We start from the raw sequence: 25,953 nt of genomic DNA, 5'->3' as shown, positions 1-25,953 counted from the left end.
CAAACAGTATGTGTTTTGTGTGGCAGCGTTTCTATCTACCAGTGTGGCTAAAGAGTGGTGTGGTATGAAGGACAGAATGGAAACCAGTCAAAAGAATCTCTTACGGAGCTGAAAAACAGTGAGGTATAATGTACTTATGTTCTGCAATGTTGTGCATTGTCTATGGAATGTCTTTACAAGTTTTACGTGTAAGTGTTTGTCTGTGAGTCAGTGCACTTGCTAATGTGTGATTTGTGACTCTGTGTTGAGCAATCCTCAGGTAGAAGCATCAGTTGCAGCTGTTGAAATTCATCAGGGATTTTTTGTTCTCTCTTCTCTAAACAATTCCAAAAAAAATGCTTTTCTTTTCTTTTTTCTGGCACAGCAGTCTTATTTGCAATGAACCCTTAGGTCTGCTTGTGTTCTCAGGGTTGAATGATGGTAAGGTTTGTTTATGTGGGGTATTGAAAACACATTCATTTACTTTGATCAGTAGTCACAGTTACTTTGTGCGAAGATTGTAGCTTTGTACAGTTGTGCTCTGCAGTATCATTAGTCTTTTTTAACCGATCATGTTCCTTTTTTCCTTGCTGTTGTGTTTTTTTTTAACTCTAGAGATATTGCAGTTTAAATGTCAGGCTTTGGTACTTTGATTCAATAAACAAACAAACCAATAGGTTCAGCTGTTTATGGTCTGTTCCCACGCCTGTAGTTTTGGAGGATCAGGCTCTTCCAGCCAGCCAGCTGACAGCGATCATTTACAGTTACAGCCCCTCTACGGCTTCCCCCTGCTGGCTCCATGGCAACCAATAGGCCCCCACAGTCACAGCTTACGACTAGGAAAACTTCTTTCCGAATACAAGCTCGCCTCCCCACCTCCGTCTGCTGTTACAGGACCAGTTTAGATTCAAATAGGTCAAAAATGATTCCCATTCTGGACTGTAAATAGTCAACGTAGTCAAACCTTTATGTATATTTGCAACAGCCTTTTAACCAAATGTTGTTAAATGAAAATATCTTGTATATATATTTGAATAAAAAAAATGGTATTTGATCCTTAAAGGAGCCACAGAGCTTCATTCAATTATCAGTTACAGTTCTAAAATAATCAACACCTTCACTCTGAATTGGGGCTGATTTTCGCGATGAATCGCGGAACCACTGACCACAGTGTCGTGCCTGACACTGCCTGATGTGGAGAAAAGCTGGAACACAGCGTCCTCAATGATAATTTTCATTGGGTTTCCTCAGTTTTCTTCTTTCTGGTTGCTGCCATCAGGAAGTTGTTTGCTCCGTGTAGGTGCACTGATCAAAGGTGTCAGAGCAGGGGAAGTCTGTTTCCTCATCTCGAGCTAGGACCGGGAAGTCATGGTCGACCATCTCACACAGACGCCCAAAGCTGAAAGGGAGACACAGAGTTTTACAGACTTTAACCAGAATTCAGACAGTCAAACATCTGTATACACACATTTCCAGAGTCAGATCACAGGGATGAAAATCAAGTGAAACAGAGAATATAGCTTACGAGGAGATATTGGTTTTGGCATGCTCCTGTATCAGCTCCCCTTTGGGATTGACAGTGAAAATCCTGTTCAGAGGAACACCCACCTCCTTATAGGAATACACATCCTGAAATCACACATACACAAACAAACAATCAGCATCACTACCAAAAGCACCAAAAAATGAAGTGATTTCACCTAATGGACACAAATAATTACTATTATCACAGAAATGACAACATTGTCCTTATGAAATCTACAACGTAATCCTCTTGTTACAGAGAAAGTGCATGCTTGTTTCTGTTCATGTGCAGCAGTCTCACCGTGGCTCTGTTGCCAAAAGCAGCGTAGAATGGTTCAGTGTTGGGGTAGAACAGGTGCTTTATGTCTGTGAGACACTCAATCTTAAACTTCTCAGGTTTCTTCTCAATCACTTCCCTACACATCACGGAATGACATTAAACGTTTTACACCTCCACTGGGAAAGATGTCAAAGTTTCCCATGCAGTTGGGGTTTTGAAATTAATTCATTTGTAAACAGATGAAAAGAATTAAAGGCATGAAAATCCCTAAAATTGACATAGCAATATTTGCATATGACCAGTCATCATTACATATATATATATATATATATATATAAATCGATATACTGTATATACGTATACAGTAGATTAGACAAAAAATGCATCTAGCCTATTGCTATAACACTACATATTTGCCATTACCTTGTAGCTGCTCCTGATAAAATACAATTATAAAAAACTAATTAAAGTAACTATTATTCAATATTGTTAAATGTTTTAATTTTTTATGATTTCAAGGCCATACTAATTACTCCGATGTAGCAAATTTGTACATGTGGTGTGTGTCTGACCTGTGCAAGGCAGAAAAAAGACTGCTGGGGCTAAGCAACACCGGGCCCATTGGCAGCATGGTTCCCCTCTCATTGACCCAGTGCAGGTAGCCTCGTGTCATATCAGCCATGCCAATGGCCCTCGCCGAGCAGTACATGAATTTATATCCATTTCTGTGACAGAGAGACACACACAGAGAGAGCTTGTACTTAGCTGTGCACTGTGATTTAAATTAAGAATCATTAGAATAACATTACATATATTTCAGTTAAAGTAAAATAAACAATGAGCTGAACAAATAAGTGTGACATTTATATTATAAAAGCTGATTAAGCCAAATTTCCTTGGTTTAACAACTGCACTCTGTACATCATGAGCAGATTGTAAGGCAGCACTCACTGGCTGACTTTGTGGTAGAGTCGTGCGATACCCTGGTGGGTCCAGTCTTTACCCAGTGTGGGGAGGATGTGACCCAGGGTGTCTGACCTACAGCACGACACAAGCCAGGCAACATCACACAATTAATACAGAAACACTTAATTAATGCAAATAGAGACACCAAATATGTGTAAAACCTGACATCTACTGGTGAAGGTTGAAACTGAACTGTCTTCTGTATAGGCTGGTTTGTGAATTTCCCATTGGCTAATAACAGTGACAGTGAGACTGCCATGCAGCTGCCTTGCTTTCCTTTACCTGGTGATGGTTCCATCTATATCGGAGATGACTATCTTGTCATCCCAGCTCCAAAGATAGATTGTTCCACTGCAGCGGCAGGTGCCCTGATACTGAGTGGTGACACTGAACACCACATCATTCGGACCCTCCTTCAACTGCAGGCTAGCCTGTAAACCATACAAGCATGCACGCACACACAAACACACAAAGATCGAAAGAAGGACATTTAAAATGTTTTCTAACAGGCTTCTCATGTACTCCAGATAAATTGCATGCAATAACACAACTATGTATGGGTTATTCATCTAAACAAAATGTGAGAATAAAACCCTTCATCTAAAGATACACTAAATGTCACCAACTATATATCTTCAGAGACTGGTCCAAGGGAAACAATGTATCCATGTTTGTTATCAAAGTAATGTAGTATATACAGTACTTTGTCCACCTTCTTGCTTTATCATAGTGTGCAATATATAATGAGTCACTATAGAGCTTCAAAGCTGCCATAAACTAACTTGTGTGCATGTTTCTTTCCCCGTTAAGGTCAATAAAACCAACTGTAGTAACACATACCAGTTGCTCTGAGGTGAGCCGAAGAGTCTTCTTATAACAGATGCTGCCAGAAGTCATAAGGAGCTCTGACTGGCAGGAACCTGATGCCTGATTGGACAATCTGTTGTCCTCATCACTAGAGGATGACTCATCCTTCATCCTGAAAAATCAAAGACAACAAATTTGGTGAAACTATGAAAACAGATTAAAATGGGAGTGCTGGTGATTTAAAGCATAAAAGAAATCACCTGTTCACTGAGGGCATAGTGAGTGAGTTCTCTCCACAGTTTCCTGCATCTGTCACTGAATCCTGAAGTGCAAAAAGTTCAAAGGTCACAACTGGCTTAATCAATTTAAAAAGTGTTGCATGTGTTGATGTGAGGAAGAAATATGGCTCCCAGCCTTTGCCTCCTATCATTTCCCCCCTCTGACATTATTTACTGTGTAGATAATAAAAGGTAAGGACTATATTTAAAAAATAATCTCACCAACAATGTGTGTATCTCTGTACTTACTGATTTGGAGTCACTGTTCCGGCTCCTCCATGAGAACCACCAGCGTCCTCCTTTCTTTGGCATCTTCTCCTTCATGATGTTCTCCACTGAGGCCTAGGGACAACCATGCACATACAACTCAAAAATGACTGAAAAAGTAACTGAAAATTGACCGGAGAAACTCAAAACAAAGTGAAGCAGAAAATACAGGTAAACCAATGGACCAGAAAGCACAGAAAAAATACAAAAGTAAAAATAACAAACAGCACATTTCAAACCTAAATCACCGAAATAAAGGCAGTCACAGGTGGAAATTCAATGGCGCACAAACAAAGAGCAAAGGATGCAAAGTAAAACCTAAAAGGACAAGACTTCTGAAGATTGTGACTGGATGGCAGTGAAGGAAAATGCAACAAGACACAGCACAAAGATGAGGAGAGAGACATGGTTGACAGTGGTGGGAAATGATGGAAAAACAAACAGACAGACAGACAAAGACATGCCCAGACAAACACCCAAGCAAAGCAAGAAAACACCATACAGGTTGGGAAGAGCTGGAGCCAAACAGACCAGGGAGGCAGTATGAGAAGAGGCCAAACGCAGAAAACACGTAACTCAAACACCAACACTTAGAACACATAAACATCGGATGGATGGTGGTTGAAAGATAATACGTAAATAAAAGGGAAAAAAGGACATGACATTATTAAAGTGTTAGGAAAACAGTTAGATTTAAAGCCATATTTTACTGATATAAAAGTAGCAGCTTTGATGCGAAGTTCCCCATTCCTGGCATATCGGTTGCCAATATCAGACAAGCCACAACAATATTGTCAGCTTTGTCCAAATATCTTATGTACTGTACAATAGTAAGTGAAATGATTGAATATTGATTATTATGACAGCCAGAAACAAATGTGAACAGAAGCATTTGGTCAACTTTTTCATGAAACAATGAGAAGACGCTGGCATATGACAACATTGTAGTGACACATCAGATTAGGGAGAATTATTAATAATTGCAAAATGCTGGGAGTGCCCAGGAGAATGTGATGCAGGGGGTTGCAGAACACTACAATACACCAAACATCACCTAACAAATATAATGATAATAAAGTCAAATTAAAATAATTTAAAAACATAATATAGTTATTTTAAAATGTAAAAAAAATCATTCTATGCTGTATAACTTTACCCTGAAGGACATGTATGTTGTAGCAAGTGATTCATTTTAATCCCACAATAGAAAAGAGTAGATCAAAGAATGTAAAAAAAAGAAAGAAAGAAAGACCAAAACAACATAAAACAAAAAAAAACCTTATCCATTTACTTTAATGAAAAGAGCTCCATTGCACATGATATAAGCTGTGACACAGGGCAGGTTTGAGCGTTATTGACAAATGGTCATGGCACAGCAATGACAAATAATGTAACTTGGGGGATGGAGCTTTAGGAGGAGTGCAACATACCACAGTTTGTCTACTAGTGCAGCATTAACATAGTTCTGTACAATCACTTTACTCAGTTACTTCTGGTGTAGCATATAATTGTATAACAACAGTAATGATAACCACTGGTTGAATGTCACTGAGGATTTACTCAAGTACTGCTTACTGTAAGTAAAATTTGAGGCATTTGTACTTTACTTGAGTAGTTCTATTTCTATTGTACATTTTACTCCACTGCAGTTACCTGACAGCTGTAGTAACGGCTTACTTTGCAGATTCAGATTTTACATTAAAAAACAGTAACAAATGAGATGCCATCTGGGATTAATAAAGTGTGTCTTCTTCTTTCTTCTTAATTTTATAGATTCAACTACCCAGCAGTATGTAAAGTATACAACATGAAAGTTCCTGCTTATACAGTAATACATCAGAAATACTAGTACAGTAATATAATATATAATTTATTATATAATATATATATATATATATATATATTTTAATTTACAACTGAGAGAGTCCATTCTGTTGCATAATGAGTACTTTTACTTTTGATACTTTAGTTACACCTTGGTGATAATACTGGCTACTTTGCCTTAAAGGAGACACATCATGCTCATTTTCCAGTTCATACTTGTATTTTGGGTTTCCACTAGAACATGCTTACATGCTTTAATGTACAAAAAACACATAATTTTTTCTGTCTGTCTAAATATACCTGTATTCACCTGTCTGCCTATCAGTGGTGGAGGAAGTACTGAATCTCAGTACTTAAAGCGTAACTCTCGCCAAAATGCAACCTAGGGTCTTTTTTCTGAATGTACCCGAGTCAAACTTTCGTTTAAAAGCAGAAACGCCACTTTTAAGATTTACCGTATTTTCGTTTTTCGGTCAAATGGCCTTTTGAATGGGAGTGCTAGGGGCACTTTTATGCTAGCATCAAAATCACTATTTTTAAAACACTAAGAAGGCTCGACACAACATGAAACTTTGCTCTAAGTATCACCAGGGTCTCTACACATAAACTTGAGCATTGAGAACATTGTTTGTGTACCCAGAGTTTACTAAAAAGAAAGGTTTTAAGCAACTCACGTTAGCAGTTGTTGTTTACGCTATCCGCCATTTTTTCAGTCAAAAATAGTCGATCTCCGAATGCGAATGAACGGACTCCATAGGAGGAAATGTCATTCTTATATGAGGCTCCTTTTTCAACTACAAGGTCAATATTGTGTTTCACTAACGACAAAACAATAAATTATCCGTGCATTTATATGGAACTAAGCTTTAGGAGCTTTCCATCTTTACTCTCCTCCCTCGACTATTTTTGACTTGCGAGATGGACGGCGACCGGAAAGAACAACAGCTACAGTGAGTTGTTCCCTTTAAATAAATCTGAATACGTCTTCCACCACTGATGCCATAAACTCAAAACATAAAACATACAGTCAACTGGAAACAGATTAGAGAATATATATATATATCACTGAGGTGGTCTTACCTGCGGCAGTGGTTTCTGATAGACCTGCATGGCCAACATGACGGGAGCGGCTGTGTTCCAGTTGTAGTACCTACAACAGATGACAGAGAGAGCTATAAGCGCTACTTTACACCTCAGACTTCTAGCTGACCAAGACAGCTGATATATTTGCTTTTAAAGGACTCCTGTGATGCTTATTCACTTGCTTGCTTGAGTTAGATGAGAAGATCAATATCACTCTCATGTATGCACGTTTAATATGAAGCACAGTAACTTCCAGGAAGTTGATGCGACCAGCCAAGAAATAGTCTGGCACATCATTTTTACACTTTTTTTTAATATAGATTTAAACAAATAAGAGAAGTTAATCAGACAGAGGGAAGCTCACTGTTTCCAGTCTTTGTGCTAAACTATGCTATCCAGCTGCTGACACTAACTTCATATTTAGACATTAGAGAGGTATCGATCCTCTCATCTAACTTAAGGCAAGAAAGCTAAAAAGGGTATTTTCCAAAATGTCAAACTATTCCTTTGAAAGCTACGTTTTTTGCAGCATGGTGCTAAATGTCTAAATGTGTATCACACTATGGTATTGGATATAGTATAGCAGTACATACTTGTTTCCTATCTTGACAACCAGGTTAGGGTCATCGATAATCGAAGGGTTTTCAGAAAACTGCTGGTAGGAAATTGCCCTCTCCTTGAACTGCTCTGTGGCATGAAACACACGCGCATGCACGCACACACACACACACACACACACGCACACGCACATAGTACATACAGAGGTAAGAACACAAACAGATTGAAAGACATGTTTTACTGTAAAACGAAGAAGGGGTAAGAAGTTCAAATTGAACAGCATTGTAACCTTATGTTTTGTCCTTCTGTCATTGCCTCCTTGTACATTCCTCATCCTACCTCTTGTAATCTCTGTGTTGTCAGTGAGTCCTCCGCACAAAGAGATGGCAACACGAGGCAGGTCCCCTACTTGGTCGGACAAACTGTCTACGCCGCTGTCCATCCCACTGCTGCCCACTGGGGACTGATTAGCGCTCCGCACTCCCATCATCATCAGCATCTCAGAGTCCCCTCTCATTGAGCTACTGCCTCCGTCACTGAGAAGCAAGAGAAACACACACGCTCTAACACAAATACATCACTAAAAAATATTGTTGTGATGGTGTAGGTCAAATAAACACTAACCTAAAGTGCCTTAAAGTACCTAACCTTTTTTTGAAAAGCAGCATGTTCACATCAGCCACCACACTTATTGAACTTACTTAACTGTAACAATTAATTACTGCAAGTATTTGCAATAAGTCGCAGCGTGAAAACTCATCTGTTCATACTGCACCATGGCCCATAAAAAAACTCTCTCTATCTCCTATTGCCTCTAAATGCACTTAGCATATTTTATGTATCTGCATGATTCTTGCACTTTTTGGGGTTGTACCCACATAGTTGAATGCACTCATTGTGAGTCGCTTTGGATAAAAGCATCAGCTAAATAAATGTAATGTAATGCAATCATGCAGTGATGGTAAACTATAGCCAAACAATCACAAATAATAGTCCAAAAGTAATTGAAGACTTCTGAAAACCACGACACAAATAAGTCTTCATAATTCTTTTGAATCCTGCCGACTACCTCCGTGGTGGCCGCCAGAGGGGGAATTAAACCACATGAAAGCCTTCTATACAGTAGGTGTGTGTATTTGGGGTGGAGTATGTTTTGCACTCATATGAAGGCATGCATCAACATGTTCGGTACATGTATATTTTTGTTAATGAACCTTTTAGGAAAGTAGAGAGCAGCTACTTCAGGCTCCAGCTCTGTAATGTCATCCAGGTATATGCCATCAGCACCAAGGTGTTGGCTTCTCTTTTCTAATAAGAGACAATATCACACATCATCAGTAACAGTAGCGTGATAATGAAGCATATAGACGCTTTGAGTTCAAGAAATTCCTTTGTATTGTTTGGGATAGAGCAGTGATACCTTTCCTCTTGGATGGTGAATCAGTTCTTTTGATGGGACTTCCTCCATTCCCGTCTTCATCAAGATGATCAAGAAGAATCCTGGGAGACACTGGGCAGGTTGTTAAACCCTCCATCTCTGCACACGATGGCCCAACACTTTCCAACTCTCTCCCTATGGAACAAAAACAGTAAAGAATCAACTAATGCATAAAACAAGCTCATGGGACAACAGGATATACTGATACATAATTTTCCACAAGGATATTGCATTTCTACACTTCACTTCATTTACCATTTAAATTAGGCTGTCCTGTTGGTTTACAGTTTTTTTACAATCACTTTGGCACTAATTTCAGAACCTTGATGTCATTTTTCGAAAACTCTAGACACAAAACTCACAACCACTGATCAAAATACACATTTTTCAAAACTCTAACACTTTTTTTCAATTGCTTGGATACAATACACATAAACCAAAGATCATTTGTTCATTTAACAAAGATCACCTGTTCAATACGACACAACTTAACATCAAAGTACTACTATTTCAAAAAGAAATTCACACATTACATTTCAGATGATTGTCTATTCATTTCATTACAATGATCTAACTATCAATCGATACAACTACTCAAAATGATAAGTAACTGTTGCATTACTCTTAATGCATAGTTGTATGGAAACAGACAAACAATATTCCATGTTTAGATCATGAAAGTTTCAAGATAACGAGATTCATTGTCACCAATTAGTGTGGAACATGAACCAATTAGACTACATTATCTATGGATGTAATATTTCATCATCATTCTATACTGTAATGTACTACTGTCTATCAGACACTGTTTCTATGGTCCCATGTACCACCTTTGAGACTATTTACAGTATTGACAGTACTGCACTGTATGCATGCAGGCCCTTGGAATTGCTTGTCCAATTCTGCCAACATGTTACTGATGATTGAGATATATATATATATACTGTATATATAATCCACAACTGTATATATACTGTATATATACATATACATATACTTAAATATACTCGTACCACATTGTTCACCATGCCCGAAGGTTTTTTCCAAGATGTTTGGCTAATTGCAATGTAGATGAGAACCTGCGGCCAAATCCACAAGACAGAGTTGATGAATATGTAGAAGTACAGTAATCACTTCTTTGTTTTGCTTTTTACAGTACAAGAAAGTTGAGGAACACTGCATTTTGATGCTTTACAGTACTGTCTTTTCTTTTCTATTTTGTAGCTAATTATTTTGCTTTGATTCAAATAAACCTATGTTGTGATCGTACTGTATTGTTTTTCATCAATACATTTCAGGTTTGTCTGTAGTATTCGCTCTACTACTGCAGTACTTTTACAGGGAAGGCTTTACATCTAGTACCATAATGAAACATGTATCACCTATTTTGTACTACAATATTTAATGATTGTACGAACGATGACCCAGTGAAACTATGGATAGCTTGTGTGTGGGTGATCTAAAGTAACGTTTCAATGGTATTTCACAATAAATTTGTTTTTTGAACCAATGATTGTGCAAGTGCAAGATTTATTTAAAGATATGAATGCACAATGCAATGTTTTGAACATTGGACAGCCTGTGTTACAAGTGATGATCGTTTTGAGTTTTGTGTCTTGTGTCTAGAGTTTTTAAAAATGACGTCAAGGTTCTGAAATTAGTAGCAAAGTGATTGTAAAAAACTGTATGATTCATCCATAAAAAAAGTTAACAAGTCAGATCTGATTTAAAGAAAAACATTTTAGGCCATAATGTCATTCTAGGCGCTTGTAGTTAAATATATGTCTTCCATATACCTACCATGCTCACCTCCAGCCCTGTCTCCAGTCTTAGTGGTTAGTCCGACCCTGCCTCCATTTTTGCTTTCTTCAGTGTCCTTGTCCCCACCATAAGCAGCGGTCTCCTCAGCATAGAGAGTGAGTGAGGGGGGTCCAGTGTCACTAATGGCTCTGAAGTGAGTGCTGGCAGACACCGGGATGGAGACTGCTGTGGCAGGGTCCTGCTTCTGCTGGGAAGTCAGGAAGGACGGCTATGAAAGAGAGAGAGATCAAACTTGTTACACACTTTTTTCTACCCTTACATTCCTTATCTCCACCGTTTTTCTATTTTGGGAAATACACTTACAGTAATCAAACTATTCCTAAATCTGAACATGTAAGCAGGTGCAGAGTGGCTGCAGTGTGTGTGTGTGTGTGTGTGTGTGTGTGTGTGTGTGTGTGTGTGTGTGTGTGTGTGTGTGTGTGCAGATACCTGGGCAGCCTGTGGCAGCTCCCCCCAGCTCCATAGCATCTCAGGGTTGTCTTTGTTTGGATGATTGGTTAGCTCTGAGTCGCTCTTCGGTGTTGATGACCTAGAATTGTCGGGGCTGCTGGGAAAGTGAAAGACACTTTTATTTTTTTTTAAAGAAAGTACATTTAACATACATTATAGACTTCAAAATACTTGAATAAAATAAATCAGAAATTCTAATGTAATTTTATGTTAACTGTGAGAGTAAAATTGAAGGTGATACCTAACAGGGCAGGAGAAGTGAGAAGTCTGCTGAGGACAAGAGATAGACAGAGCACAGTGTGGAGGGATGGACAGAGTCTCCTTAACCACTTGACTACAGGAAGATAAAAAGACACAGGAAGACAGACAAAAACAGAAAAAGAAAATGAGGAGCGGGAAAGAGACAGATTGAGAGACAGTCAAAAATGCGTTGTACAATATGAACAAAATAAAAAAGAACTCAATAAAGGTTAAGACGAGTTTACTAGACAGTTAAACAAGACAAGAATAAGTTAATCATGAAGTGTGTATCTGTGTGTGTTTTGTGTCAAAGTAATTACCTCTGTGAACGGATCCAATTAGTGCTTGGGTGTGTGTGCGTGTTGACTGTAGACCCCTGATCACCGTACACAGGCCTGAACACAAACACACACATGCACATTATTTCACAACCTGTGCACACACCATACTTTATAAATACAGTGTCTCTGCAAGTCCAAATAAAGTCAAACAAGAGATTTGTTGGGTGGCAGTGAAGGTCAGGGGCCTCGACGGACCAGACCCGGGCAGCAGAGGCTGGCTCTGGGGACGTGGAATGTCACCTCTCTGTGGGGGAAGGAGCCGGAACTTGTGCGGGAGGTGGAGCGCTACCGGTTAGATCTGGTGGGGCTTACCTCTACGCACAGTCTTGGTTCTGGAACCATACTCCTGGATAGGGGTTGGACTCTTTTCTTCTCCGGAGTTGCCCAGGGTGTGAGGCGCCGGGCGGGTGTGGGGATACTCACAAGCCCCCGGCTGAGCGCCGCTACGTTGGAGTTTAACCCGGTGGACGAGAGGGTCGCCTCCCTACGCCTGCGGGTTGTGGGGGGGAAAACTCTGACTGTTGTTTGTGCATATGCACCAAACAAGAGTTCGGAGTATTCGGCCTTCTTGGAGACCTTGAGTGGAGTCCTGCATGGGGCTCCAGTCGGGGACTCCATAGTTCTGCTGGGGGACTTCAACGCGCACGTGGGTAATGATGGAGATACATGGAGAGGCGTGATTGGGAGGAACGGCCTCCCTGATCTAAACCAGAGTGGTTGTTTGTTGTTGCTAGTCATGGATTGTCTATAACGAACACCATGTTCGAACATAGGGATGCTCATAAGTGTACTTGGTACCAGAGCACCCTATGCCAAAGGTCAATGATCGATTTTATAATCGTTTCATCTGATCTGAGGCCGTATGTTTTGGACACTCGGGTGAAGAGAGGGGCGGAGCTGTCAACCGATCACCATCTGGTGGGTCAGGGGGTGGGGGAAGACTCTGGACAGACCTGGTAAGCTCAAACGGGTAGTGCGGGTAAATTGGGAACGTCTGGAGGAGGCCCCTGTCCGACAGACTTTCAACTCACACCTCCGGCGGAGCTTTTCGTGCATCCCTGTGGAGGCTGGGGGCATTGAACCCGAGTGGACAATGTTCAAAGTTTCCATTGCTGAAGCTGCGGTGAGGAGCTGTGGTCTTAGGGTCTTAGGTGCCTCAAGGGGCGGTAACCCACGAACACCGTGGTGGACACCGGTGGTCAGGGAAGCCGTCCGACTGAAGAAGGAGTCTTTCCGGGATATGTTATCCCAGACGACTCCGGAGGCAGTTGCAAGGTACCGAAGGGCCCGAAGGGCTGCAGCCTCTGCCGTGAAAGAGGCAAAGCAGCGTGTGTGGGAGAAGTTTGGAGAAGACATGGAGAAGGACTTTCGGTCGGCACCAAGGTACTTCTGGAAAACAGTTCGCCACCTCAGGAGGGAAGCGGGGGAACCATCCAAGCTGTGTACAGTAAGCATGGGGCGCTGTTGACCTCAACTGAGGAGGTAATAGGGCGGTGGAAGGAGCACTTTGAGGAACTCCTAAATCCGACTAATACGCCCTCTATGGTAGAGGCAGAGCTGGAGGATGAGGGGGGGATTGGCATCAATTTCCCTGGTGGAGGTTGCTGAGGTAGTTAAACAACTCCACAGTGGCAAAGCCCCAGGAATTGATGAGATCCGTCCCAGAAATGCTTAAAGCTCTGGGTGTGGAGGGGTTGTCTTGGTTGACACGCCTCTTCAACATTGCGTGGAAGTCTGGGACGGTGCCTAAGGAGTGGCAGACCGGGGTGGTGGTTCCCCTTTTTAAAAGGGGGGACCAGAGAGTGTGTGCCAATTACAGGGGTATCACACTTCTCAGCCTCCCGGTAAAGTCTACTCCAAGGTGCTGGAAAGGAGGGTTCGGTCGATAGTCGAATCTCAGGTTGAAGAGGAACAATGCGGATTCCGTCCTGGTCGTGGAACAACGGACCAGATCTTTACTCTGCAAGGATCCTGGAGGGAGCCTGGGAGTATGCTTAACCAGTCTACATGTGTTTTGTGGATCTGGAGAAGGCGTATGACCGGGTGCCACGGGAGATACTGTGGGAGGTGCTGCGGGAGTACGGGGTGAGGGGTCCTTCTCAGGGCCATCCAATCTCTGTACGACCAAAGCGAAGCTGTGTCCGGGTTCTCGGCAGTAAGTCGGACTCGTTTCAGGTGAGAGTTGGCCTCCGCCAGGGCTGCGCTTTGTCACCAATCCTGTTTGTAGTATTTATGGACAGGATATCGAGGCGTAGTCGGGGTGGAGAGGGGTTGCAGTTCGGTGGGCTGGGGATCTCATCGCTGCTTTTTGCAGATGATGTGGTCCTGATGGCATCATCGGCCTGTGACCTTCAGCACTCACTGGATCGGTTCGCAGCCCGAGTGTGAAGCGGCTGGGATGAGGATCAGCACCTCTAAATCGGAGGCCATGGTTCTCAGCAGGAAACCGATGGAGTGCCTTCTCCAGGTAGGGAATGAGTCCTTACCCCAAGTGAAGGAGTTCAAGTACCTTGGGGTCTTGTTCGCGAGTGAGGGGACAATGGAGCGGGAGATTGGTCAGAGAATCGGCACAGCAGGTGCGGTATTACATTCAATTTATCGCACCGTTGTGACGAAAAGAGAGCTGAGCCAGAAGGCAAAGCTCTCAATCTACCGGTCAGTTTTTGTTCCTACCCTCACCTATGGTCATGAAGGCTGGGTCATGACCGAAAGAACAAGATCCAGGGTACAAGCGGCCGAAATGGGTTTCCTCAGGAGGGTAGCTGGCGTCTCCCTTAGAGATAGGGTGAGAAGCTCAGTTATCCGTGAGGAGCTCGGAGTAGAGCCGCTGCTCCTTTGCGTCGAAAGGAGCCAGTTGAGGTGGTTCGGGCATCTGGTAAGGATGCCCCCTGGGCGCCTCCCTAGGGAGGTGTTCCAGGCACGTCCAGCTGGGAGGAGGCCTCGGGGGAGACCCAGGACTAGGTGGAGGGATTATATCTCTAACCTGGCCTGGGAACGCCTCGGGATCCCCCAGTCGGAGCTGGTTAATGTGGCCCGGGAAAGGGAAGTTTGGGGTCCCCTGCTGGAATTGCTACCCCTGCGACCCGACCCCGGATAAGCGGATGAAGATGGATGGATGGAAGAGATTTGTTTAACCTAACAATAATATCGGTTTATCTCATCATTACTTTGGAAAACTACGTTTGCAGCCTGTTTGACGAAACCACATGTAGTACAGTATTAAACATGACATGAGGCAGACGCACATTCTTTCTTGTCTTTAAGGGTTTTGGAAATTTTCCGGCCATAACATGTGGTTAACTTCCTTAAAAAAAGAGCCATTATTTCAAAGGAACAGAGAAACCGTGGGAACGACAAATCCCTGGAGCGCGTCCCACAAACAGAGCTGGTTTTCAAACGGCTTTACACACATACGTAAACACAAACATGCACGCACATGCAGGCTCGCCCATTAATTCTCATCCCCTTAAAGCAACGCTAGAGAACTTTTCCCGCTTTGGTCCCCCTACAGGTTGGAAGCGGAATTGTCCATTACATTACATTGTCCAGTTCTTTCGAACTACAGATCTGCTACCCGATCTGGCAAACTTGCATAATGTAATGTCATGGACAATTCCGCTTCCAACCTGTAGGGGGACCGAAGCGGGAAAAGTAGTGTTGCTTTAACTTGTTCCTAAGAATTTAATTTGAGCCATTGAAATGATTTTACCGAATTGAGACAGAAGCGGCATAAAATTGGTTTAAAGGCCCTGAAAACATATTTTCTCAATCAGGTTATTTCTATGATAATTCACTGGTTTGACATGGGCAGCTCAGTAGAGAAAGGTAATGTCACATTATTAGGATTTAGCAACAATTTGAATCAGATGACAGTTGATGGGTTGTTTGGTCACTGTCAATCAAATCTGAACAAATCACACCCACACAGTCCCAATGAAGCAGGTTGGCTGGTTTTTTGTGTGTTAACTTAATAAATATTACCTAAAGAATTTTTTCAACTTTGACTGTTGCTTTTTAGTCATGAATACGTAATGTTACAGAGAAAAGCTTTAGTTTTCAAGGGCTATAAGAGGCACCGATGTTGGGCTGACATTTTATTGTGATACAATTCTTAGTTATAATTAAAGCATAAATGTAACAACACTAATTGTCTTGGTATCACCAAAGTCATTACAACACATCCTAAGGGGGAAATCTTTTTTTTCACAAAATGGGATGAAATCCATCTAAAAAGCTGTTATATGATATTCAGTGATATTTCAGTCTGGACCAAAGTGGTCGACATTGCTATCCATGGAGCCACACTGCTATAAATGGACAAATTACAATGTGAGCATTAACAGAATGTCCTTAGTTTACATGTGATTTTTTGTATTTCTGTTCATCTGATCCATGTGGTGCAAATGCACATTACCTTTTTTAGATAGCTGCTAACCACTTACTTACTCACTCATGCATGAAAAACAAACACACATGCACACACTCTCTCCACTCCACAAAATTAGAAATGTATTTAGCAGTGGTTCATCTGCCTGACAAACAACATCGTGACTGCTGACGAAAGTTGTCTCTCTCTCACACACACCTCCTAAAATCCTAAAATGTTCAACACACAATCAAATAATCTATTATGCACACAGACATACACACCTGCTTTCACCCTCTCTCTCTTCATCCGAGCTTAAGTCAATAGTAAACATGTCCTGGTCCTCCGAGAACTCTTCCCCGCTCTCCTCCCTCCTGCCTCCTCCTCCGCTGCCTGCCTCTGGCCGTGCCTTCCTCCTCCTCTTCCTCCTCTTCTTGATCATTATGCCATCACTTTGCTGCAGTCCCAGGCTCTGGACAGGAAGTGAGCTGCACAGAATGGTGTCTATGTAATGTGATAAAAACTGTTAAAAAAGCACACACACGTTTTCACAAATTCAAAAATATTCTTTACTCAACAGGGCCTACCATGGTGACGAGAACTTCCCCTGCCTAGCTGGGACTCCATTAACTCTGCCCCCGTTGACAGGATGGGTGAGGTTGCTAGGTAGGATGGAACTATTTCCTGTCAAAACAGAAACATGACATGATTATATGAGATAATAGATATGATAAAAAAAAAAATCATGATTAACTTCCTACTTGAACTGAAATGTACAGTAAAATAATTGAAATTTGGAATGGAATCATGTGGGAAAGTGGGTGCGAAGATATGAAGTGGGGTAGAAGCTAAAGACTCTACAGCCATGCTCTGTGAGGCAGTAGTTAGGTGCAGCGGTGCTTTAAACAAAATGCTAACCCTAGTATGGCAACATGGTCACAAAGACAATGCTAACATATGTTTAGCAGGCATAATGTTTACCATCTTAGTTTAGCATTTGCTAATTAGCACACAACACAAAGTACACATTCAAGACCAAATTTCATTCCAATCCATCTAACGTTAGTAGTTGTTGAGAAATAAGCTAAACAAGGCTAAACAAGAATGCTAGTGGCTCTGTAGGGCTGTACTTTTAGACACGGCGGTGCGTTGCTTTGAGCTTACTGCTAATGTGAACATACTAACGACAATGCTGATTCTAAGCATGTATAATGTTAATACCACGTGTGTTAGCATGATAACATTTGCTAATGAGCACTAAACACAAAGTAGCCTACAGATGAGGCTGATGGGAATGTCATTAATTTTGCCGTTACCAATATTTTGATATATTTGTCACCAAAGCTTACAATTTATCCTGAGGGAGACATGAGTGTGTGTAACGTATTTCATGGCAATCTATTGAATAGTTGTTGAGACATTGCTGTTGCCGTTGGGGTGAAAGTGTAAGAACGATTAATGTCTACACAATTTCAATGCAATCCATGCAATAGTTGTTGAGATATTTCAGTCCAGAACAAAGTGGTTTGCCAACCAACAGATATCGTCATTCTTGGAGCCAGGCAGCTAGCTTTGCTAGAAAATGCATTGTGTTATATCACAAAAACACATTATTGCAGAGTAGAAAATGAGTGTTGCTGATTGATGAGACAGATTTTCTTTTTACATAATCTGGTGGGAATTTGGGTTTGAGATTAGTAAAATCACACAGATTTGCTCATCACAGTCTCACCACAATGGCTATGCCAGAAAGAGAAAGAGACACACAGAGACAGCGAGGGAAAGATAAAGAGATGATGCAAAGAGTGCAGACTGACACATGCCTTGCAGTGCACGTGTCATGACACAGTCCAACACAGCCCCATTCTTTTTGATGGGAGAGAGAAAGGGACAGTGCTCAGGATGTGCACTATACCAGGTCACAGCTCATCTGCTCAGAGCTCTAAATATCCACCCCCTAAGCACTTTTAATTCATTTAAATGTTTTCGGATGCTTAATTCTCAATCTATTAGCTAATATATTACATAACTTTCTATCAAAGCTTGATGTACTATTTCTGTATATATTATTTTCTTGATCTACCTGCATCAAGGTAATATGTTACATGAATGAATTATTTTTTCAGATGGTCTATCTTTTGAGACAAACCCACTTCACCCATGAAGCTGACCAACAATAAAGTGTTTGTTTATACACTGCAAAAACTAGATGACATGATGTAATAACTGAGATTAGTCTCACTGAAATTAAAGTTGGTTATACAGTGAATAGATTAGACAAACGTGAAAACAATTACACTTAATTTTCAGTTTTCCCTTGCAAGGCATTTTAACGTAACCACATCAAGATAAAGATAAATTACATCATGTGTGTTTCATAACCACAGCTATTTAAAGATTCCTGATTGTCTAACTTGAAGATTAATTTCTGCTGGAACATCCCATGCGGAATCTATTTGCCAATACTCAAGCCCCAACAAATCCTCATATTTTACTTTACCTCCTGATGAACCGAGAGGGAGAGAGTAGAGGGGGGTTAGAGGCACAGATTTGGCTTGATGCCAAATAGTTCCTCAAAAATGTTGTTGTGATCTTTTTCCATTTAAAATAGCTAAGATGATAACTTAGACCATTATTGAAAGGCGGAACAAAAACACTGATGGAAGATAAATCATTCGAAACTGGAACAGACCATGCTATAGCTATCCTCAAGCTGCCATATCTGAGAGTGTTTCCTCTTGTGTATGTTTATCTGTGCTTTAGTACTGTACAGTATGTGATGTATGTGCTGTCTGCCTATCTGGCCTCTGCGTGTCTTGTTTGTCCTGCTCCTATTTCACTATGTGTATGTCTGTCTGACCATCTCGCCTGTCTTCTCGTCTGACTGGACAGCACACAGATCAGTGACAGCCAGTTCCTGTGTGCAGCCGACTGCAGGGAAGGTTCTATAAATAGCCCTCTGGTGGTTTTCCACTCTGTGGAGGAAAAATGATGTCAAGGATTGACGGTTGGAGAAAGGCTCCCATACCTTTGACAGAGACAGTAAGTAATAAAACCAATGTAATTGCTCAGATAAGGAATAGAATTTTCTCAGACTACGACATATTCCTCTTAACTCCTAACTGGGAAACATAGCCAGTTCTCATCATGCTCACCACTCATCCTTGTTTCCTTCAAAGGAGTGCTCCCCCTCATGCCCCTGACCCTCCAACATCCCATTAATCCCATTAACAAGTGCTCTACAGTGAGTTTAATATGTTTCTACTTCTCAACTGACCTCAAAATTTCAACAAAGTACACAGCTGCCATACAATGTGTGTTTAAAGTATAGGCCTATATCCATTTACCAAATGGAAAGGCAGTGATTGGCAGAACAGGAAGACAAGTGACAGTACTCTGATCCAATGGAAATCAAATTTGTCAGATTGACAGCACTCTAGCCCAATGGATTGGGGGGGGGACAATCATATTTCAGGGGCGGGCAGGTGCCACCCCGTGCCCCCCCTCTAGACCCGCCCCTCAACAGTGGCCATGCCATGGATTTGATGTTTGTAATGCATAGGAAAACAGCATACAACAAGATTTAGCTCAGTTGTTGTCTGATAGAGAAAAAGAGAAAATTAGTGTTAATTTTTCCACAATCATGCGTGAAAATGATACAAACCGTCCACTGCTTGCGTGTCTGTATCTGTTTCTGTTCCTGATTGTTTATTTCTAGGAAAACTTTTAAGAAAATAAATTCATGCTGGCCAACAGGATGACACGAGGGGACAGAAGTTCTTGTTCCTTCCTGTTGTTCATATGTTCATTCTTATATTTCAGCTGACATGCTTAAGTCTTTATCTGCTTTTTTAGAAACAAACTCTCAGATCAGCAGATTGTTTTCCAAATGTCACACCAAATGCCAATGCGTTGTACAGCCAGGCTGCTGTTGAAAATACCTAACATTATAATTTCTTATTTCTTAGACACATGTATATACACTATATACTTTCCATATATAAACAATAAAACATTTTTAAATGTAAAAACTAGGGCTGTCAAAATAACACGTTAATTTCGATTAATTAATCTGAGAAAAAAATAACGCGTTAAAAAGAATAACGCAGATTAATGCATTCAATATTGACGTTTGACCCAGAGCCATTCTAGCCACCATTCGACTGTAAAATGAAGGAGGGAGACAAGAATGTTCTGCCTGGATCATTAATTGGAACATTTACTTGTAAAAATCTTCTTCCTGCCGGCTACCGAAATCTGGTGCCACTGATATGTCTGCGCTTCTCTCTGATGCTCTGAAACACAAACACCGCTGCACATGACGCTAGTTAACACTATACTCGACAGCAGCTAACGTTAGCCTACCGCTAGCTAGTAGCTGGATTAAAAACCGTTAAAATGTTGACAGCTAACGCTAAACGGTGTAAAGTTTGACTGTGTTTTACTGTAGAGGATTCAACACCGGGATGTAACAATCTGTAGCTGCCGTCGGAGAAACAACACAGACGGTGCGTTCAATGAAACTGGTAAACTACAGCGTCGTGGTGCATTTGAAGTTATTGTAAATGTCCTTTACCATCTGGTGGTTGTTTTTGTCGTTCAATTTACTAGTGAAATAAGTTATTGTTATTGTTATACATTATTATTAAACATTTAATTTTGACCATATGGCCTTAGCAATGAACAAGCCGTTCTTTAATGTCACCAACTGTTGTTTAGTACCCTTTTTTTTCTTCTCTTTTCTTACTTTCTTAAAAAGTATCGGTTCAGGCACCGTTAATTATGTATGCGATTAATTTCGATTAATTAATCACAGAGTACGTAATTAATTAGATTACATTTTTTAATCGATTGACCTAGTAAAAACATATTCATCGGGTTCATATATTCATGTAAGTTTATTCAACAAAAATGTATGAACAGCTATGCTCTTCATTCCCAGTTCCCAAACTCCCTGAAGTAAAATAGTTTTTATGTGCGCTGCATCCCTCTGCCTGGAACCCTCTGCAATTAGACCTAAAATTGTAAAAGTTGGTCAATCTGCGTGAAATCAAATCATTATTACAGAAACTTGGTGCTCTCTTCTCTGGCTGCCAATGTTTTTGGGGGTATTTTAGAATCTTGATATAGGCTATTAGTCTTACAGTCAGGTGTTGATTATTGTTATGGTTTTAGACAACTCTCTTAAGGTGCCGAGTTATTTAAAAAAAAAAAAAAAAAACTCACATGATTGTATTAAAAACGGCATTCATGATCGTATTATTGCATTTCTGTTTAATTCAGATTTTGTGGCATATTTTCTGTCATCAAGACCAGGGCACTCTTTATTTTGCACTTATTGAATTCATAGACCTACTGTCTGTTTTGATTTTTCGGGCCAACCCTCCCACTGGTACTGTAGGATGATGACAGGCCGGTAACTAATAAAAGATTTTGAAGCCTCCACCAGCAGCTGTCTGGCAGAACTCAGTCTCATGATCCATCTCAGACTACTGGAAAGGAGGGGCAGGATTCTGCCGCCTCTGGGCTTGTCCGGCTGGTAAAACTAGAGATCTAAACCTGATAACTAACATGACAATGACATGTAATTGCACATTTATTGGCAGGTGGTGAAATCAGTTAGAACTACTACTGCGCAAAAATGTAAGCACTGCTTGTATTTTAGGTCAAGGTCAAGGACAAGGAGTCTTTATTATCCCCGAGGGGCAATTCGTTGTGCAGCAATAGAATGCAACATAAACAACACATAAGCCATACAAACAACAGACACTATCAATAGAGGACACAAATAGATACATACTACACAGAAGTCCACGTCTCACATTGAATTATTAACAAACCCTATAGCAGCAGGAACAAAAGAGTTTTTATGTCTGTTTGTCCTACATTTAGGCAGACAGAATCTGCGGCCAGACGACAACAACATGAAGTAGCTGTTCAGGGGGGGTGGCTTATATCAGCCAGGACTGACTGGGCCTTCTTCAAGGTCTTTGTCTCATATAGCGATTTTAAGTCAGTCAGAGAGTTGTGGGAAATTTTGCCACACACTTTAGTTATGTATTGCAGCCTGTTTTTGTTTTTAAGAGTGAGGGACCCAAACCAGCTCACAAAGGCAAAAGAAAGAATAGTTTCAATAAAACAACAATAAAACATCCTCATAAAGGTCTTATCGACATTAAAATTGCATTTACGATAAAAAAAACATGCGCTGGTGTGATTTTTTACAGACAGCGTCAACTTGAGGCTCGAAGGTGAGTTTGTCGTCTATTATAATACCGAGGTATTTGTATTGCTTCACTACTTCGATAGCTTGATCGTTAATAAGGGTGGGAGAGAGGGTGGGGGGATTCTTCCTAAAGTCGATCAGCATTTCTTTAGTTTTTGCCGCGTTAATGTTCATAAAAGACGACTTGCACCACTCTGTAAAGTGTTAGTTTATCCTGTACGACCTTAACGTCAGTAAGTTATGTTCCGTCCTATATTTGTGTGCGTTTACTGACTCAGAGTAATGACTCTTGTCAATCATTACTCACCATTCTGTTCTCAGTCTCTTTGACGAAGAAGGCCTCTCCATTCTCTCCCAGCTTCATGTGCAAACTCACCGGCTCGCCATTAATTTCTATGTCCACCTGCAAGACAGAATATTAGTCCTTTAACATGTTTTAAACCTCATTTAATAAAACATCCTTCAATTTGGGATTTTGTGTTGACGTGTTTAGTAACTGTTAGTTTTGTAAATAAATGTCCATCTCGTCCAACAGATAGCAATTACTGTATTTTTGTGTGTGATCTGTCACTTTTAACTTACCCACAATGATGTAGAAATGCATACATACACAGTGTTGGGGGTGATGTATTTGTCATTATTTTTTAATGTGCTGTATTGTAATATTGTAATGCACTACTGTTTGATTTTCAATTAATACAATATGGTTTCTGGCCTGCTGAAATATGTTACTGCGTTGCACATTAAATGTCAACTGAATTGTGCTGCAACGTGTGAATTTGTCATAAAAAGCTACACTTTTGAATGGTGGGCTTTTACTTGGAAAAGTTTTTTTTTTTTTTACAGACGTAAAAGGCCAGAATACTTCTTCCACAACTGATTAAAACTTGTCATCACCTCTTAGGAACTTATTTTTGCCTTTGCTTTTATGCTGTTGTCAGAATACAAGTGTGAGCAAACGTCTCTGAGTACACACAACTAAATTGTACATGCAGATGAAAAAGAAAGAAAGAAAGATAGTGAAAGCGTGAGTGAGGGATCTCACCACTTTCTCACGGGACCGCAGCACACCCATCTTGCCGAAGCGGACGTGGAAGGGGGAGCACTGCAGTGAGCCATCAGGCTGCCGGACCACGATGACGTCTATACATCCAGACAGTGTTGCAGGGTTGAGTCCCCTGTATAGCTCCTTGACCTGCACAAACACCTGGCCCGCCAACTGACCCACGTAGTTCATGGTCTGTAACTGGAGACAGACGGAGAAGGAAAGTGGGAGGGAGAGAGTTTTTGTTGATTACTTTCCCATACAGACGTCTCTAGTTTTTTTTCTCTTTTGTTGTCCATTAAATTAGGTTTAATTCATATTTCAGACCTTTACTGTATGTAAAAGATGTGACATCATTGTCTTGTCTGCACAAAGTGTCCCTTAAAATTTCCACCTGCGACTTGCTTGTGCTGACTCAGATACTGGCATCCTCTAGTTCTCTGTCGCCTAGGGGAACAGATGGCTCAATATTTTGGCAGACCATGTGAGAACATTCTAATGATGAGGATGCTTTGTTAACACCCATCAATTACTGGGAATATGAGAATGGGGCTCTTCTGCTCGAATCACCCTCCATAGATATACACTACACACTAAATGTATACTGTCACATGTACTTGACCTATGAATACAGGATTAAACTTAAAAATAACAGTGGCGTCTTTTGGATATGTTGAACTTATCTGTCTTTTGTCAGGTCAGTCAATCCAAATTACATGAAATATATTTTCTAACTTAAGTGACATCTAGTTGTGCACACTATAACCTCTTAGTGTGAATTATTACTCAAGAACTGGCAGTGGGACTGTTTGATAAAGATTACATAATTATTTGACCCCTTGGTCTTTTTATTCTTTGTCTCACACAAACAGACATGCACACTTACTTATTCATGGTCATGCCACAGACCTGATATCACTGTCTACATAGACCACGTGCAAACAGATGGGATCATTCACACACACACACACACACACACACACACACACACACACACACACACACACACTGACATATCTTTGTGGGGACCCGTCATTGACATAATGCATTCCCTAGCCCCTTACCCTAACCTTAACCATCACAACTAAATGCCTAACCTTAACCTTTACCCTAACCATAACCATAACCTAATCCTAACCCTAATCCTAAAACCAAGTCTTAACCCTCAAACAGCCCTTTAAAGTTGTGGTTTACAGCATTTTGGCCCCACAAAGCTGTCCGGACCCCACAAGTATACTGTATTCCCGGTTTTTGGACCCCACGAATATAGTTAAACAAGAACACACACACACACACACACACACACACACACACACACACACACACACACACACACACACACACACACACACATGACCTAAGCCTTGTCCACTCTTCTAGGAAATATCTGTTTACCAGCCAATCACTATGCTTCTCTGTTATGTAATAGCCAATCTAAAGACCACTCATAAACTCATGTCGCCCTAACCCTAACTGCTATTATTTCTGAGGCGAGGGTGCAATAACACTCAACACCACAGAGGTGTCTTTATTCAATGTTAGTCAATATAAAAAAAACAACCTCCGGTGTCACTACAGCACAGACAGTGAGACCAGACACCCACATACAAACAGAGACAGACAGATGTGACAGATAGGCTGAGGGATTTACAGGCAGATGTAAAATGCGAATAATTATCCAATAAAAACTGAATGAATGTGACTGAAGGAGCAGCCTGACACATTTCATACAGGCTATTTCTAATTTGGTCTGACCTTATTCTCTCTAAATAGACAACAAAAAGTGAGGAAACGTCGTTTTTGTTTGCATGAAAACGCCTATGTCGAAGCTGTATAACAAACGAGATATAAACACGAGGTTTTGTAACATGTAGTATCATGTGTGGCCTGTAAGGCGACATGTAAACATCTGCACACGGGGTGAGGCACTGCAGTCTGCACCGGAGCTTCTTTCTGACAGCCGCACATTACGCAAAACCGAAGTTCAAGCCTCTATTCAACAAATACTGAATAGGCTATTATGATGTTTAATATTTCCGTGACGGCAGATTATTGTACAGTCCAGCAATCCTACTTACATTAGGCTATTTATTGATGTCGCTTTTCCAGTAATCCAAATTTTCCACCAAACGTCCCCTGCAGCGTTAGTCCGTTACGTGTCCTCAGTCTTCAGGTCTAACATTGTCGGTAACGCTTTCCTGACAGCTGATCCTCACTGCTCTGCTCGAGGCTGCTTCGCTATGTAAACCGAGGTTAAACTATTCCTCCCACCGCCACCGATCAATGCAAATACAGAACGATCCGGTTGGCTGAGCCGGCGCTGACGTCACACAATGTTGACTGAAAATGTCCCTCTTAAAATCATTGACCCTATATGTTTTTATTTATTTATTATATTATGATCTATTATGACTGTATGCTAATGTGATTTTACTAATTCTGTATTTAGTATTCTTAATT

At 40.9% G+C, this 25,953-nt stretch overlaps 1 protein-coding gene across 2 annotated transcripts; it reads right to left on the bottom strand.

Moving 5' to 3' along the window:
• Nucleotides 1-572: 572 nt before the first annotated feature.
• Nucleotides 573-25,736, bottom strand: lpin1a (lipin 1a). Of its 2 annotated transcripts, none has more exons than XM_078251650.1 (23): nucleotides 25,572-25,736; nucleotides 23,494-23,694; nucleotides 22,756-22,851; nucleotides 16,810-16,906; nucleotides 16,507-16,726; nucleotides 11,836-11,910; nucleotides 11,517-11,609; nucleotides 11,255-11,372; nucleotides 10,805-11,033; nucleotides 8,987-9,139; nucleotides 8,781-8,874; nucleotides 7,906-8,102; nucleotides 7,602-7,695; nucleotides 7,006-7,075; nucleotides 4,084-4,176; nucleotides 3,817-3,878; nucleotides 3,590-3,728; nucleotides 3,032-3,180; nucleotides 2,735-2,821; nucleotides 2,356-2,508; nucleotides 1,805-1,919; nucleotides 1,505-1,608; nucleotides 573-1,378 (listed from the first exon to the last, which is right to left on the bottom strand). In XM_078251650.1, the coding sequence occupies exons 2-23, from the start codon at nucleotides 23,683-23,685 to the stop codon at nucleotides 1,255-1,257; spliced, it is 2,754 nt and encodes a 917-aa protein (XP_078107776.1). In that variant the 5' UTR covers nucleotides 23,686-23,694; nucleotides 25,572-25,736; the 3' UTR covers nucleotides 573-1,254. The 2 variants fall into 2 exon arrangements, with proteins under 2 accessions (XP_078107776.1, XP_078107784.1); XM_078251658.1 differs by having other exon boundaries at nucleotides 11,255-11,369.
• Between the last annotated feature and the right edge of the window lie 217 nt (nucleotides 25,737-25,953).

The sequence above is a fragment of the Sander vitreus genome, chromosome 1, assembly GCF_031162955.1.
Source record: "Sander vitreus isolate 19-12246 chromosome 1, sanVit1, whole genome shotgun sequence".
Lineage (NCBI taxonomy): Eukaryota > Metazoa > Chordata > Actinopteri > Perciformes > Percidae > Sander > Sander vitreus.
Note: the sequence above shows the minus strand (reverse complement) of the source record. Positions and strands in the feature narration are given on the sequence as shown.